Source organism: Callospermophilus lateralis, chromosome 2 (assembly GCF_048772815.1).
Source record: "Callospermophilus lateralis isolate mCalLat2 chromosome 2, mCalLat2.hap1, whole genome shotgun sequence".
Taxonomy (NCBI): Eukaryota; Metazoa; Chordata; class Mammalia; order Rodentia; family Sciuridae; genus Callospermophilus; species Callospermophilus lateralis.
In genome coordinates this window covers 159,287,791-159,306,173 of record NC_135306.1, presented here as the reverse complement: position 1 = coordinate 159,306,173, position 18,383 = coordinate 159,287,791, and the positions used below count along the sequence as shown (strand labels likewise).

General features: G+C 38.4%; 2 protein-coding genes across 9 annotated transcripts in view; both read right to left on the bottom strand.

The window, feature by feature from the left end:
- Znf143 (zinc finger protein 143) overlaps window positions 1-8,139 on the bottom strand; it is a 62,662-nt gene extending 54,523 nt beyond the window's left edge. For 4 of the 8 annotated variants that reach the window (XM_076846855.1, XM_076846864.1, XM_076846863.1 and 1 more), the window contains exon 1: window positions 8,058-8,133. In XM_076846855.1, the coding sequence (XP_076702970.1) occupies window positions 8,058-8,099 (42 nt within the window). In that variant the 5' untranslated portion in view covers window positions 8,100-8,133. Of the gene's footprint in view, window positions 1-7,118; window positions 7,202-8,057 lie in introns of those variants that run through there. The other 4 variants (XM_076846858.1, XM_076846862.1, XM_076846859.1 and 1 more) reach the window with 3 other exon arrangements.
- Window positions 8,140-15,866: 7,727 nt separating this feature from the next.
- Ipo7 (importin 7) overlaps window positions 15,867-18,383 on the bottom strand; it is a 58,248-nt gene continuing 55,731 nt past the window's right edge. Inside the window, exon 25 of the mRNA XM_076846850.2 lies at window positions 15,867-17,484. Coding sequence (XP_076702965.1) covers window positions 17,387-17,484 — 98 coding nt within the window. The 3' untranslated portion in view covers window positions 15,867-17,386. The remainder of the gene's footprint in view (window positions 17,485-18,383) is intronic.

Below are 18,383 nucleotides of genomic sequence, written 5' to 3'. Positions count from 1 at the left end.
GAGCTGGGTGCAGTAGCGCAGCCTGTAATCCCAGCAGCTTGGGAAGCTGAGACAGAAGGATTGTGAGTTCAAAGCCAGTTTCAGCAATGGCGAGGTGATAAGCAACTCAGTGAGACCCTGTCTCTAAATAAAATACAAAATAGGGCTGGGGATGTGGCTCAGTGCCCAAGTGGCCCCGAGTTCAATCCCTGGTACTCCCCGACAAAATTAATAAAAAGTAAAAAGGGCTGGGGGTGTAGCTCAGTGGTAGAGCACCCCTAGGTTCAATCCCCAGTGCCACTCAAAAAAAAAAAAAAAAAGAAAAATTCTCCCACAATTAAGTTTAGTGGATCAGAAAATATGAGCATTTTTATAACAATCAGTGATCATTACTTGCATGACTGGGGCGGCAGGGATGGTGGTGATGGTGTGTCTACAGAGCTGGGGATTGGACCTAGGGCCTCATGTATGCCAAGCAAGTGTTCTACCAAGGCCCTCTTTATGGTTTTTTTGGGTTTTGTTTTTTTTTTTGGTGCTTCACTGCTGAGTTTCATCCCCTATCCTTTAATTATTTAAAAAAAATTTTAAGACAGGGTCTTGCTAAGTTGCTGAGGCTGGCCTCAAACTATGATCCTCCTGCCTCAGCCTCCCAAATTATTGCTGGGATTATAGGTGTGTGCCATGTCATCTTCTACCCCCAAAATGCTGGGGATTGAACCCAGGATCTTATTCATGCTAGGCAAATGCTTTACCACTGAGCCACATTGCCAGCCTGCCTGTCATTATTTTTTAAAATGGTTGTTTCAACTGCTTTGCTACCAGCAACATAATGAATATGCTAATTTCCCCATATTTTTACTGGTATTTGACGATATGCTAGACCCTCTGTTTGATTTAAGAGAGGGATAATTAAAGATAATCAAAGAAGGGAAGCATTAAAATGATATGTACCTTAATTGTTTTTAGTTTAAACACAGAAACACATTTTTATTTGCTAAAGCTCTTTAAAAAAAATCTTTTCTTCCTGAGAATTGGTCTATGGAATTGGTCTATTTTCAGCATTGTCTTTTTGTAAAAATCCCTAGTACGACACATTGTAGTTTGGGTTCCTTTAAAGTAGAGCAAAATCTTAGGATTCTTGCAAAGGATTCTAGGATACAATGCTTGCACATTTCTTCCTTCTAATATTTTACTCATACTGCTTGTAGGTCTTCTGACATTCAGGCAATTCTCCAATTTGGCACCTACTTACCTTTGTAATTTCATCTTCCATCATTCACCTTCAGATCTTTACCTAAACTATGGGCAAACTATTAAAAAGACATATACACACAAACACATGTTTATATGTTTATATGTGTGTATATATCTATTTGTGTGTATATGCACATCTCAACATACATGTTATTGAAAACATAGAGAGGTTTTTGTTTGTTTTAAAGTCCTCCTGGGGTTTTGTTTTTTCCTTTTGTGGTGCTGGGAATTAAATCCAGGGCCTCGTGCATGCTGGTAGACCATTCTACCTCTACCTTACATTCCTAGTCATCTTCAGTACTTTAAGAAACTAATTCCAAACTGGGCATGGTGGTGCATGCCTATAATCCTGGCTACTCAGGAGGCTGAGGCAGGAAAATTCTAAGTTTGAGGCCAGTGTGGGAACTTAAAATGGGCTGGGAATGAAGATCAGCAGCCAATGAGTTCAATGCCCAAAAACAAAACAAAAAAGAAACTCCATGGCAGAAGAAACATGAAAACAGGTCATTAAAGCACAAAGTGGGGGCTGGGGATGTGGCTCAAGCGGTAGCGCGCTTGCCTGACACGCGTGCGGCCCGCGTTCGATCCTCCGCACCACATACAAAGATGTTTTGCCCGCCGATAACTAAAACATAAATATTCAAAAAAAAAAAAAAAAAGCACAAAGTGTAATCCCCACTGTACACGACACCAAACTATCAAAAATTTAATGCAATTATTCAACTAAGTGATTCTTGGAATTTTTCTAACAGTCATGAAAGTGTGCAAGGTTCACTGAGGCATTATTTATAATAGCAAAAATGGTCAAAAATCTAAAAGTCCTTCAAAAGGATGTTAAATATAGGATATCTATATGTGAAATATGCAGCCATTAAAAAGAATGAGAGAGGTGCTGAGGATATAGCTCCAAGGTACACTGCCTGCCTAGCATACACAAGATCCTGGATTCAAGCCCCAACATTGTAAAACAACAAAAAAAAGAATGAGATTGATCTTTATGTAACATGGAGAAGCAAATCCAAGATATATTTTAAGTTGGGGGGCAGGGGAAGCAACATGCAGAATATACCTGGTATGATTGCATTCATGTTTTTAAAAAATGTATAAAAGTATTAGCACAAGCTTGTGAATACATTTAAGGGCTCAAATAGTTTGTACCCAGTAACAGGACTAGGCAATGAGGGTAGAATGGGGAAGAGACTTTTAATTTTTACTGTACACATCCTGTAAGTTAGAAAAAAATCACCGTGTATTATTTCCATGGCTTACTATTTTCGTTTTAAAATAAAAACAGTCACTTAATTTTTCTTTTTCTTTTTTTTAACTAGACACAAAAACATTAATAAAGAAGCACTTAACTGCCTTATGGACACACAAAAATGAACATGTGAATTTTTTTTAAAATTGACGGACACTATACCTTTTTTTGTTATTTTTATGTTGTGCTGAAGATCGAGTCCAATGCCTCACATGTGCTACATAAGTGCTCTACCGCTGAGCTACAACTTCAGCTGGTAAATGTGAATATAAATAAATAAGTAGGTATTCTGTAGAAGCCCAAAACATAAAGGGTAGTACAGACACACGAGAAGAGTCTTTATTCCACACATCCTTATTAGCAATTCCAAGGTGTCCTTCCCTCACTACCCAGCTCTCAGTTATCATCAAGGGCTACAGCATTTGCAGTTATTTGGCTTATAGCCCAGATCACTTTGAATCACTGGTCATGTGTTTTTCGTCACAGCTCTTAATCTATACAAAATTATATCATTTGTTGGCCTTTATACATTCAAATTCTGTTTAGCTCCAGCTTGCTGAGCTTGTTTCCTATTTTGGAAAAAAAAAAAAGAGAGAGAGAGAATACAACGCCCACCTGATACAGCTTATTATATGCTACTGTCTTTTTTTTTCTTGGTACTGGGGATTGAACCCAGGGGTATTTTACCATGGAACTTCATTCCCAGTCCTTTTAATTTTATATTTAGACAAGAACTCATTAAGTTGCTGAGGGTCTTGCTAAATTGCTGAGGCTGGCCTTGACCTTGGGATCTATCTGCCTCAACTTCCCATTACAGGTATGTGCCACTGTACCTGGCTGCTACTGTGTCTCATGGTCTTTGTTTTTTTAAAAATTATGACTATATGTTCAATAAATATCTGAATTTATCATAATCATATGTCAGAGGTCTCAACAACTGTCCTCCTCCATTTTATATATATATATATATATATATATATATATATATATATATATCCATGCTGACCCTTTTATTTCCTAGAATACACCTAACTCTTCTGATGGCTTTTGTGCTTATTGTTAGGTGTCACCTCCTATCTCAAATATGTGACATTTTAACAACATCCCTTATTCTCTGTCATAGCACTCTCTTGATCTACTTCTTGCCTCTTAGAGAATTTGTAATCAAACACTTCAGTTGTATGATATCAGGATTTCTTGTCTATTGGTTCATCATTGAATTCCTAGTTCTTAGGAGAATGCCTGACACATAATATATGCTTTCTAAATATAGGATGAACAAAGAAATACAAGTTGTGGGGCTGGGTTGTGGCTCAGTGGTAGAGAGCTTGCCTTGCACGTGCAAGGCCCTGAGTTTGATCTTCAGCACCACATTAAAAAAATAAAGGTATTGTGTCCAACTACAACTAAAAAAACATATATATTAAAAAAAAAAAAAGAAATACAAGTTGTAAGTAGTTATAGCTAGTTATAGCCTAAGGCAAGATTAAAGATTAGATCTTTATTCCTTTTCTTTCATTGTCTCACTTTGTATGGTATGCTGCTGTGTGTATGTATTGTTTATAAAGTGCCATGAATTTAAATGATTCTAATTTCTTATGATCATTATACCCATACTATATAATGAATTTCTGTATTTTCAAAACTGAGTCTATAGAGCCAAACGCATTTATTATTTTTTTAAAAAAAGAGAATTTTTAATATTTATTTTTTAGTTTTTGGTGGGCACAACATCTTTATTTTATTTTTATGTGGTGCTGAGGATCGAACCCAGCACCCCGCGCATGCCAGGCGAGCATGCTATCGCTTGAGCCACATCCCCACCCAAATGCATTTATTATTAAAGACGTATATGTGGCTCAGTGGTAGAGTGCTGGCCTAGTACAGGCGGGACTCGGGTTTGATCCTCAGCACCACATAAAAATAAAGGTACTATTTTGTGTCCATCTACACCTAAAAAATAAATATTTTTTAAAAAGATGTATATAAATAACGCTATGTGTGTTATTTTATGTACAGATTTCAAAATACTATTATTCTAGGGTCAACAGATATATTTTAGAAGTTAAAGAGGAGGGCATTTGGTAGCTTATTAAAATCTTGTAGGTTATTGAGAATTTCAGTTGAGAGAATGGGCTTCTGAGCCAGTCACAGGATCATGTCTCAGCTTACAGTGGACAAGTAATTCTAATGTTCAGCTGGTTCACCTGCAAAGTAGTAACTGTAACAACAGTAGTAGGTTTGTAGTGAGGATTATAAGTTTATGTACATATATAAAACACTTAATCACATAATTCAGTGCCTAGCCAGTGAAGTGGTATACATAAGTGGAAATGGAATATTAAGTCCAAGAAATATAGACAGGAAGGATATATCTGTGTCTACATTTTAATGAATATATATTTCCACAGGGTAGAGTTGTCACTGCAGTTTTAAAATATGATTAGTTTTATGAGAAAGTGTGAAGAAAGGTATTCACTGTTTTCAAAAAAATTTTTTTTCTAGTCAGGAGTGGTGGCAGTGATCCTGTAATCCCAGCAATTTGGGAGGCTGAGGCAGGAGGATCACAAATTCAAGGCTAGCCTGGGCAATTAAGTAAGACTCTGTCTCAAAATAAAATAAAAAGTGCTAGGGATGTAGCTCAGTAGTAGAGTGGGTAAATCACCAATATGGAGGTGGGGAATCATTATGTCCTGAAATAAAGCCAGGAGCAAAAAGATTCAGAACTGGGTAAAACTTCAGATTTAACCACTACCCCCTACCAAAACTCTAAAACACTATATAAAACCTCAAAGCTAAGTAATGAAATCAGGACTGATAAAGTTCTTCTCAAATGATCATTATATATATATATATATATATACATATGTGTGTGTGTGTGTATGTATATATATATACATACATACACACATATACATACATACACACATCATTATATATATACACACACATCTATCTATCTATATACATACACACACACACACACACACACACACACACTGTAAACAATGAATAACAGCTAAAGTAATAAATTACTTTTTTCCACTCCAGCCAGGTCATCTTTCTATGAAGAATACAATGAATCTTTAAGCAATATCCCAATGCTTAGCAAAGGTTTAGGTTACTCTGTAAATCATGTATCTGATAAGGAATTTCTATTTAGAGTACACAAAGAACTTTACAACTCAATAATGAAAAGAAGCTGGGCATGGTGGTGGACACCGGTAATACCAGTCAGTGGCTTAGGAGACTGAAGTAGGAGGATGGCAATTTCAAAACCAGCTTCAGCAATTTAGCAAGGCTACAAAAACTTGGTGAGACCCTCTCTGAAAATAAAAAATAAAAAGGACTGTGAATGTGGCTTTGTGATTAAATGCCTCCCAAATAAAAAATGAAAAGGACTGTGAATGTAGTACAAAAAAAAAAAAAATTTTTTTTAATAAATAAAGAGGCCAAAAAAAAAAAAAAAAAAAAATTTAAATGGGGGAAAGGATCCAAGTAGATTTCTTCAAAGACATACAACTGGCCAATAAGAGACATGGAAAAAATGCTCAATATCATTAGCATTCAGAGAAATGCAAATCAAACCCACAATATGTGCCGCTTCATATCTACCAGGATGGGTATAATAACAAGTAGTGGCAAGGATGTAGAGAAGTTGGGACCCTTATACCTCGCTGGTAAAAATCTAAATGGTACAGCCAGTTTGGAAAACAGTTTGACAGTTCCATAAAAGGTTGAGCATACAGTTATCATATGAGACAACTTATAGTACATGTACCCAAGAGAAATAAACACCTATCTCCAAACGCAGTATAGTGGTATGGTTGTAATCCCAGCTACAAAGGTGGATAAGGCAGGGGGATCACAAGTTTGAGGCCAGTCTGGGCAACTTAGTGAGGCCCTTCTCAAAAATTTTTAAAGAAGACTACAGATGTATTTTGGTGGTCAAGTACCTACCTGCCTAGAATACATAAGACCCTGGTTTGGATTCCCAGCACTGCAAAACAATAACACTCCCCACCTGAACCCCATGTCCATAGAAAAATCTGCACCCAAATGTTCCCAGAAGCATTATCCATAATAGCCAAAAAATGGAAACAACCCATATATCCATCAACAGATGAGTGAATAAAATTGACTGTGTCCATTTGGCAATAAAAAAGAAATAAAGTACTAATACACGTTATAACATTCTGGCAAATACTATGCTAAGCCAGTCACAAAAGATCACTTCCTCTATGATTGCATTTACGTGAAATGACCAGAATAGGCATAATCTGGGGTGATGAGAGGAAGCGGGGAATCATAGTTTCTTTTTAGAGTGATGAGCATGTTTAAAAAATTGTGGTGATACATAAATGGGATTGATATTTTAAGTAAAAGAAGTGTACAAATTGAATATAATAAAACTCAGCTAATTATACTTTAATTTGTGGAAGGTAAGGCATGTGCATCGTATCAATAGTTGTTTTTTTTTTTTTAATGGGGGGAGGTGTCATTTTTAGATAACCAATTTAGTATAAACAGTATAGTCAAAATATGCCAGGATAAAACTATTTATGCATCTTACTGGTATTTGGGGGTGATTTCGTCAAATTTCTTAAACAATAAACTATGTACTTACTTTTAAAAAAATAAAATAGTATTACACTGATTTCACGTCATTTTCTGGCAAAATTAAGGACAAAAACGACCACAATCTTAAAATCTACAATTTTTCATTACATCCCCACTTAACTATGCAGCTAATTTATACTCTTCCATAGCAAAGGCAGAAACTAACTTCAAATAATGTGCCGACAACGGTGCCCTTTAAAAAGCGTTATAATGTGGGGGATAGTTTTTAAAAATCAAAAGAGGAGGGAACAAAAATGAACTCAAAACGATAAAATATTACAAGATGTTATAATGATTTGTTCACTCTTTAGTCAAAACCGGGGAAAGAGAGAATGATAAGTTACAAATTTCTATAACTCGGTGTTAGGATTCATAAGTCCTTTAAAAATTAATAATAAAGCAAGTGAAGAAAACAAGAAATCTCTCCGCGATCCGAGTGGGAGGAAATTCTGGATGCTATCCGCAAGCAGGGTCCCGAGCGGGCCCACGGCCAGCCGGGCCGCAGGCGCCCCTGCTGGGCCCTCGTGTGAACCGTGGACCCGTAGCAGCCGAGGAGATTCGCCCCGGCGCGCCTGGGGACTCTGCGCCGAGGTCAGGCCGAGAAACGCCGCCAGGTTCCCGAGGACTCCACCCTCTCCTCTCACTCTCCCTCCCCTCGGCGGTCCCCTGAGGGGAACAGGCGGGGCGCGGCACGCTGGGACAAGGGGGGGTTGCGTTCTCAGCTAGAAAAGCTCCGCCGCCCAGAGTGGCGGCTGCGGGTTATTAATAAACTCCGCTTCTGCCCAGGCGCAGCTACCGAGGCGGCCGTAGGATCAACAAGGCCTGCGGCCGGGGTTGAGCAGTGGGAGCCGGAGCCCGGGCCCAAGCGGGCCCGCGCCGCCGCGCTGAGGGCGGCGGCCGGGCGGAGAATAATGCACACTGGGTAAAAACACATTTATATACGAACCTCCGAGAAAATTTTCCAACAATTCCTTCGTCCGACCACCATGCACCAGGACAGGAAACAGCCGCCCGGCCCCCAGGCCCCGCAACCCGCATAGCGTGTCTGAGGCCCGCCCCCAGCCTCCATTGGGCAGGTATTACGTCACTCACTGGACATTCCCTGCTTTTAATTGGACCAAATTTAACCTACCAGAAGGGAATCGCCCCCTTAGGCACGCCCCAACTTGGGACGTCATCGAGGTTGGTCTTCCAGCCAGCGCCTGAGTGGCTCGCGCAAAGTGCTGAATCAAAGTTTCTGTGTCTTACTGGTTGGCAGAACCGCTCATCCCAGACCAACACCACTTCACTGACAAGTTAATTATGCGGATTCCGGGGCTCCAGCGGGAGACGCCATTTTGTAGCAAGGGAGGGAGGTTGGTCCTTGTGATTACCTGGGAGGGAGAAAGGGTGACGGGCGCCATTTTCCCCACAGGGGCGAAGAGGCGGATTGGGATTTCCCGGTGGGCTTGTTGGAATGAATTCTGGAGAACAGATGAGCTTTGCCTAGCACTTGCCGAATGCTGTACCATTGGGAGGGAAGAGGAGGGGAAGCATAAGACAGGATGGGAGACCTGCCCGCTCCCCGGGGGCTCTCAATGCTGACTGAGGCCCTTGGTCTTGGGCAAAGGCCGTTTACCCGAGACCTGATGTGTGCCTGTGACTGGCTTCCAGGCCTGCCTGCGCTTCTCCAGTCGCCGGGGGCATCACCGTGCGGTGGGAGGGTGAGCCTTCTGCGCCGGAAACTCCCGCGGAGTTTGGCACCAGAGTGGTGGTAGTCTAAGATTCCTCCGGGAGACTGGAAGCATTTATTCATTTTTTTACTTTTGGCTCAAAGTTTGAAGTCAACTGAATTGGTGTCGCTACGCTCTTTTGAATCTTATTTCCCTTTTGTATGTTGATAACTGAAAAAGTCAAAGGGGTGCGGGAAAGTATTCAATCGGGTCCCCTAAACCTGTTAATGGATACAAATAAGTCGTTTCATGTGTGGTAGCTCTCATCCATTCCTTTTCTAAGTCATTGGAAATACTAGTAATTTCAGGAGGTATTGAGTAAATATTATTTGCTTGGGAAACCATCCTGAGTAAAAATGAAATAAAGTGTGTAGACTCAATATTTGCTAAATGAGGCAAGCCAGGTGTAGAATCGATTGTGAGGATACCGGCTTGCTTGAACAGATTTGGGTACTTAAACGGAGAGAGTAGGATAATGTTTAGTTTCTTGCATTTCAGATGATTATGGAATAGACAGGGGGATAAGTCAAAAATATGTTAAAATATAGCCAGCCCTCAAGACAGTTAGTGCTTTGGTGCATATCTGTACTCTGGGGTTGCAGTTAGGTTAGGTGTACCTTAACCAAGGCAAACATGCATAATTTGCACCCAAACGCTCTTAGAAGGAAAATAGGATTTTTTTTAAGCTTTAACACATTCTTTAGGAATTTAAAATATTTCTGATTACTTTTTAGGTTCTTGTATGAAAAATGTAATCGCAGCCACTGGGGAGGCTGAGACAGGAGAATCGCCAGTTCAAAGCCATTCTCGTCAAAAGTAAAGCAACTCAGTGAGACCCTGTCTCTAAAATAAAATACAAAATAGGGCTTGGGATATAGCTCAGTGGTGGAATACCCCTGAATTCAGCCCCCTGCACCAAAAAAAAAAAAAAAAAAAAAAAAAAAAAGCTGCTAGAGGATTTTGATGCTAGAGGATTTTGCTCATTTACAAGTTAATGGAGCCCTTGGCTCACACCTGTAATCCTAGTGACTGGAGAGGCTGGGGCAGGATGGTTGCAAATTTGAGGCCAGCCCAAGTAACTTCATGAGGTCCTAAGCAACTTAGTGAGACCCTGTCTCAAAAATAAGGCTGGGTTGTCGCTCAGTGGTAGAACACTTGCCCAGTGGTGAGACACTGAATTCTATCCTCAGCACCACATGTGTCCATGTACATCTGAAATAAAAAGAGCTGGGATATGACTCAGTGGTAAAGCACTCCTGGGTTCAATTCCCAATACCAAAAAAAATAAATGGATAGATTGATTCCCTTTTAAGCAAAGCTCAGCTGAAGGATAAGAGGTTCTGTGGGTAGTGGTGCACACTTGTAATCCCAGCTATACCAGAGGCTGAAGCAGCAGGATTTCAAGACCAGATAGCAATTTTTTGAGACCCTCAGCAATTTAGGGCAACCTATCTCAAAACCAAAAGGGCTGGGGCTGAGGATGTGGCTCAAGCGGTAGCGCGCTTGCCTGGCATGCGTGCGGCCCGGGTTCGATCCTCAGCACCACATACAAAACAAAGATGTTGTATCCTCCGGATAACTAAAAAATAAATATTAAAAAAATTCTCTCTCTCTCCTCTCTCTTAAATAAATAAATAAAAATTAAAAAAAAAAAAAAAAAACCAAAAGGGCTGAGAATGTAGCTCAGTGATGAAGTTAATGGGTACAAATAAGTCGTTTCATGTGTGGTAGCTGTATTCAGTTCCCAGTACCGAAAAATAAAGCACTGGGAACATAGCTTATTATGTCCTGATATAATGAGTTCTATCCCCAGAATCCATTTCAAAACAATACAGTCTCAATAAATTGCTGAGGCTAGCCTCAAACTTGCAATCCTCCTTCCTAAGCCTCCCAGAACTCTGGGATTATAGGAGAGTACCACCTCACCCCAAACCAGTGTTTTGTCTGTCTCAATTAGGAACTGTAGCTACAGATGTGTCACTTGCCACCCATTTAACAATATTGCTGGGAGGGTTTATGGTAATGTAGATAGAAAGCACAGTGCCTCTCAGATGTTTTTTAGTGCTCAATAAATGTCTTTTTCCACTTCATTGTTTACAGCAGTGGTTCTTTTTTAAAAAAAAAAAAATTTGGTTTTTTTAGTTATAGTTGGACACAATATCTTTGTTTTAATTAATTATTTCTTTAATGTGGTGCTGAGGATCAAACCTAGGGCCTCGCATGTGCTAGGCAAGCGCTGTACCACTGAGCCACAATCCCAGCTCCTATAGCAGTGGTTCTTAAGTACTTTGACAACTCCTTTGAGATTCTGATGAAACCTCTGAAAAAAAATATACTGAACAACTGTACTTTTCATAGGGCTCATGGATACAGGGTTGAGTCTTTGGTTTGTGCCATATTTGGTGGCATACACCTGTAATCTCAGTGAACTGGGAGGGTGAGATAGAAGAATCGTTTGACGCCAGCCTGGATAACACAGTGTCTCAAAAAAGAAGAGAAAATCCTGGGTTTGTAGATTGAAGATAATTTTCTTAGCTTTCACACAGAAAGGAAAATTCGTATTTACATTCCATTTGTTAGAGTTTAATTAGAACATACTTTTAAGAAGCAGGGTCTCCCTAAGTTGCTAAAGCCAATCTCAAATTTGTGATGCTCTGCCATCTTCAGCCCTTTTTATTTTGAGACGGTCTCACTAGATTTCCAAAGCTGGTCTCACACATGTAGTCTCCCAAATATCTGGGATAACAGGCATGCACCACCATACTCTCTGGAATATAATTTTATAACTTTTAAAACTTCAAACGCCCTGAAGATCCCAAAGGTATGCCTCTTAACAAACTAGGACCTGATATATGCTAGGCAAGTGCTCTGCCACTGATCTATAGTCCCACCCCATTATAGTTCTTTATTTTTGTGTTGGGGATATAACCCATGGTGCTCTACCAGTGAGCAGCATCCTCAATCCTTGAGACAAGGTCACTAAATTGCCCAGGCTGGCCTTAAATTTGGGATCCTCCTGCTTCCCCATTCCAGATTGCTGGGATTGCATGTGATTTGCTCTTCATTCCTTTTTGCTAACAGTTGATTGCATGAATCTAACATTTATCAACTGATGGATATTTGAATTGTTTCTACCTTTTTGTGTGTGTGTGTGTGTGTAGTGCTGGAGATTGAACCAAGGGCCTTCTGCATGTAAGATTTTTTTCTTTTTGGCTCTTAGGAATACACTTTGGATATTACTGAAGCACATCTCTGCATACACCCCCCCCCGTTCTATTTCAGAGAGACAATATCACACCCAGCCTCTATGACATTTCTGTGCAAGTATTATGGACGTATTTTATTTCTCTTGGTATATGTACTTAGGAATACAATTGCAGAGTCATATGGTAAAACTGTTTACAACCTTTTGAGAAACTGCCAAACACAACAGATGAGCATTTTACATGTAAAGATTCTAATTTCTCCACATCCTTGCCAGTACTTGTAATTATCCATCTTTATCCCCACCCCACCCCACCCTTTATTTATTTACTTATTTTCCAGTGTTGGGGATTGAAATTAGGACCCTCTGCAAAAGTTTTTACACATTGTGGCTGGGTGTGGTGGTGCATGCCTGTAACCTCAGTGGCTTGGGAGGCTAAAGCAGGAGTTCAAAGCCAGCCTCAGCAACAAGGCGCTAAGCAACTCAGTGAGACCCTGTCTCTAAATAAAATACAAAATACAGGCGGGGATGTTATTCAGTGGTTGAGTGCCCCTGAGTTCAATCCCTAGTACCAAAATAAATAAATATGTCTTTTTGAGTGCTGGGGTTGTGGCTCAGTGGTAGAGCCCTTGCCTAGTATGTGCAAGTCCCTCAGTTCTATTTTAAGTACCATGCAAAACAACAACAAAAAATACAACCACAATATTGATGAAGCCCAATTATTTTTTTCCTTAAATATGTGCTTTGGATACAAGTTTAAGAAACCACTACCTAATAAAGAACCATTAAGATTTATGTGTATAGTTTTCCCCAAGAATTTTGATAAGCTTGTAAGTTGCTGGGCAGGGGGTAAAAAGATAGTTGAAATCTCATATGGATAAAACTGTATCTGTAGATCAATTTGTGCTATGTTGCAGCGTTCATGTTATCTTCCACTTATATAGTTATTTCAGTTTTACCCTGTTTTGTTGTATTTACTCGTAAGTGGAATTTTAGTTTTAGCATAGTGCTGTTTAGAAAAACAACTAATTTTTGTATATTACTAACCTTGTATCTTGCAATCTTAAAATCATTTTGTGCATGTTATTTCTTAGAATTTTCTATCATATCATCTTGTGAATATATTTTTACTTTTTCAACCTGGATTCTCTTTACTTCCTTTTCTTGTTTAATTGCCTTGCCTAGAACTTGATTTGTAATGTTGAGTACTAGTGGTAAAAGTGATCATCCTTGTCTTGTTCCTGACTAGGAACAATTATTACCATTAAGCATATTAACTTTGGGTTTTTGGTAGATATCTTTATCAAGTTGAGGAAGTTTATTCTTTTTATTGTTTGGCCAGGTTTTCTGTTGTTGTTCTGTTTTGGGGTGCATTATACATAGTGGAGTCTCTATTTTTATACTTGCAGTTGGACATTTATTTATTTATTTTTATGTGGTGCTGAGGATTGAACTCATTGCCTTGCACATGCTAGACAAGTGCTCTACTGCTAAGCCATAACCCCACCCCAGTAGTGGAGTCTCTTGTTACACGTTTGTACAAAATTTGGCTAATCTGGCCAGTCTTTTAAAAGACACTTTAAAAAGGTTTTGATAGGAAGCATTTAAAATGTAAGCTTCAAATATTGAGTATAGCTGACAAACTTCAGTATATGCATGGAAGCAGAATCGTACTATATAAAGATGAACTAACCTGTACTTTAAAAATGTGGTAGGGGGTGATGATAATCCCAGAAAAAAAATTACTCTAAGATATTAATTCCTCTCATAGTGCTAAAATGAGGGATTTCTACTGTTAATATAGGTTCAATCCCTACTACCACACACAGAAAAAAGAACTAATGTTCTTGCAAGAAGAACTTTTTCTAGCTTCAAGATGTAACTTATTTAGATAACAATTTCTCCTTTTCTGAAAAAGATTAAAGTATTCCAAGATACTTGACATGTAAGTGAACATGTAACCTTTAAAAAAAAAAAACAAAAAAAAAAAACCATGAAGCCCAAGTATTGGTATTGCAAGGGTAGCCAATCTAAGAGTAGAAGCTGGACTGGAATTCAGTAGAAACACTGATGGTAAATAACCTCAGGTTATCTTTGCCAAAAATTTACATTATATCAGAACGGACAAATCTTATAGCAGTTTGATGTAACTTAGGTGATTCATTTTGTAAGTATGGAATGACTGTTATGCTTAAGTCATGTGTTCTTACTGAAGACATAACTTTCATTAAATTCATGAAATACCACTCCCACTTGGTGGTACCAAGGGAGCTTTACCATGGAGCTGCAATACCAGCTCTTATTTTTTTGGTACTGAGGATTGAACCCAGGGGTGCTTTACCACTGAGCTATATCCCCAGCTCTATTTTTTGAGATTTGGCCTTACTAAGTTGCATACGGCCTCACCAATTTGTTGAGACTGGCCTTGAATTTGATATCTTTACACCTTGACCTTGCTGGGATTATAGGTGTGTGCCAGCACACCCATCAATTTATATTTTGAGATAGAATCTTGCTAAAGTGGCTGAGGTTCCTCTCAAACTTGTGATCCTACTGCCACAGTAGCTGGTATTACAGTATGTTATGGTAATTCTTAATGCCTTTTTCTTCGTGCTTGCTTCAGGAAGAGGGTATATTTGGGCTGAATAGCGGCATATAGCTATGAGGCTCTGGTTTGGCCCCTCCTATAGTCTAGTCTCTTCTAGAGCAAAATACAGCAGTCACTATCTTAATATGTCAAAACAAATTTATAGCTGGGCATGGTGGAGCATGCTTATAATCCCAGGGAGGTAGGAGTCTAAGGAAGAAGGATTTTAAGTTTGAGGCCAGCCTCAGCAATTTAGTAAGACCTGTCTCAAAAGAGGGCTGAGGATGTAGTTCCATTGCAATTGCACCTCTGGGTTCAAATGCCCAGTGCAGGGCAGGTTGGGGTGGGAGGGTGTCTATGTATAACTACTTACAAGAGTTGCATTCCCATGTAGAAACTCAAACATATTAAGACATATGATCTGTAACAAACTATAATTTGATATTGTTTAAGGAAATCATGAAAATTGAGGTATATATTGGATTCATTAAAAGCTGTCATTTGAACATTATTTAAGTAGTTTAATTATAAGGTATAATTTGGAGTTAAAGTCTACAATGGTGGGGCTGGGGTTGTGGCTCAGCGGTAGAGCGCTAGCCTCTCACGTGTGAGACCTAGGTTCGATCCTCAGCACAACAATATACAAAGATATTGTGCCTGTGTATAACTATAAATAAATAAATAATGGAGATTAATTTGGAACCAATTAATGAGAGACAATAAAACTTGTTCTCAAAGACATGACAATACATCTTCTTGAAACAAAACCCCAAATGAGAATTGTCATTCTGTTCATGGGAGTAACTAAAACCTTTATTAGATATGGTTTTCCAATAACAATGTGAAAACTGGAATTATCATTTCAAACAGCAGTAAAGTTTGAAATTTTAAAAAGTAGGGGACAAAAAAAAAAAAGAGGTAAAGGAAGACAAATACTATTTAATATCTCCCCTCTGTACACAATGTTGCATATATACAACTACTCCATTTTTTATTAATTTTATATAATGTGAAATCCCCTTAAGCAATTTAGGGTATACAGTTGGTGTCTAACTTGGGGGCAGGGCAGTAGAAACATACTTGATTAACAGTTTTCACTCATAGACATTAGACAATTTTTTTGCCAAGATTTTAGTAGTAAATTCATAAATATACGAAATACTTCACTCCTTCTGTGTTAATAGAAAACCAAACAGTGCCAGCAATAGTGGCTTAATTATTGATATACAAGAAAAGCACAACACCAATGGGTTTCCTTAATTATGCATTTTAAATATCTATGTGCATTTTATTCTTATACTTACAAATTTTTAATGTTTTAGACAATAGCATGTAAGTTTGAGTCCACTGAGATGTTGCTTTCAATTTGAAACATTGTGTATACATGTATATAAAAATAACCCAATGTATGACTCATCTGACACGTTTTAAGATCAATAAAGGCTTATTTTCAACATGCAGTTAGAAGAGAGGGGAGCAAGCCAACCTCTCGACACTGTCTTGTTGCTGGCTCGTTTTTCCAGTGGTATCAATAGTGGTTTTTGGAGCAAACCATGTGCCTTCAGCCTATAAATAAGATCAGATACCACAATCATCAAGAGGGGCAGAGGAGCTGTGCAAAGGGAAATAGGCAGATGATATAAACTGTTAAGGATGCATTTTGCATTTTTTCTTGTTATTGGATTAAAACAGGCCATTGAAGGGAAGAAATTATAAATAGGAACAAAACTGCAATCAAATCAAGACATAATAGCCGAATTAATTTCTTTTAATATTGCATATATAGATGTTTAGCCATACTCTAAGATCAACTCTTTAAGAGCAGAACTTTATATCCAATTTACATGCTTCAGATATCACCTTTCTTGTTTGTTACAGTAAGGTCTTGTATCCAAATATTCACTTGTACACTGAGAGCTTTAAGAAAAAAACAGGACACAGAGGGAGTTGCCATTTTTAGCAGCAATGAAATATCACTAACCCCTTTTTACATACCGAATTCAAGTCACTATCAGAGGTGAGTGTACCACAAAGTTACCAGTTACAAAATTGCTAGTTCATTTTTAAATTAATAACTTGAAATTACCCCTGCCCCCCACCCTATTACATCCCTTTTTATAAACAGCAAACATTTTTGCTTTTATACATAGGCTAGCAGGCTTGTTTCAATATGAAAGTGCTAATTCATTTACAGATTTTTAAATCAGTTATGTAGTGCTACAATAAAGGTCCAATAATCTACATAGGAACAATCTCTGATGAATGAAAATGAAGACATTTGAATAAGGCTATCATATTACCTTATCTTATTTACATACAAAGGATACCCAATGGTGAGGAAGAGACAGAAATCGGACAAATACTCATAGGTGTAAAAATTACATCTACCTTTGAGCTTTATACTGTAAATGAGACATTTTAAATAGTCCTGTAGCCCATGCCTATTTTTTCCTCAGAAAAAGAAAAGCTGCCTTCATGACATACCCTCTTGTTTCAGATTTCCACAGTGTCACTTGAAGCTTCAGAGTCAGGATCTTACTTTCTTCAAAAAATAAAGAAAATACCCCCACATTAACCCCCCCTCCCCACAAAATTCCCTCTGGTTTCACTTCCAGTGCCAGGTTGCATGATCAGGTCCCACCTCCTGGGTTTTTTTGTCCATCTATTGATCAATTAGTTTAGAGTAGGTAACATGAACCAGTTCTGGAACCACTACTAGGAGGAACACAAGCTCTTCACTACAATCACACAGCAGGAAAGAAACTGAGAACTCAATTCATCCCTGGTGCCGGGCCTCCAAAATTGAAAGAACTTGGCACAACTGGAGCACTGAATTTGTATCCTCCATGCTTCTCAATCATTTTGGATTCTAGAAAATAAATAAGTGAAACTTTAGTAGGACATTCAATTATCTTACTACTTTGTAGGGAAAAAAAGAACTTAAGAATTAACAAGATAGTAGTTTACCATTAGTAGCCAAGATGTTCCAAAGTTGACAGCTCTATTCTCCCTGACAAAAGTATAAGGGGAAAGAGGGCATGCACTATGTAGAGAAGATAATCTGTCCTGTTTTATGCTGTAGAATCCTTTAGCGAATTTTAATTTCCATGGTTAAGGAAAAACATTTTTAAGGTACTGAGTATTGAACCCAGGGGTGCTATATGACAGAGATATAGCTCCAGCCCTTTTATTTTGAGACAGGCTGGCACTAAATTGCTGAGGCTGGCCTCGAATTTCAAATGCTTTGTCTCCCAAGTTGCTGCAATTATAGTTGTGTGCCACTATGCCTGGCCTCAAGAAAAAAAAATCTTTAAACACTCCATTTTGAGTCATAAGGAACCATGATTGATACCAGCCATATGTATCAATAAGGAACCACCTTGAAAAGAATTCTAAAATAAAAAATACTTAAGAGCTGGGTATAGTGGTATTTGCAACACAGTAAGACACTATCTCAAAATAAAAAAGGTTGGAAATGTAGCCCAGTATAAAGCACCTCTGAATTCAATCCCTAATCTTATATTGTCAATCCTAGTATCTTAAAAAAAAAAAAAAAAAAAAAAAAAAAAATTATGCCTTATTTATAAGAGATCCCATCTTTTTAATATTTACTATTTTTTTTTTTTTAGTTATAGATAGACAATTGTGTCTATTTTTAAGGGGTGCTGAGGATCGAACCCAGTGCCTCATGAATGCTAGGCAAGCACTGTACCACTGAGCCACATCCCAGGCCAAGGATCTCATCTTTGACCACAACTATAAAGGGGT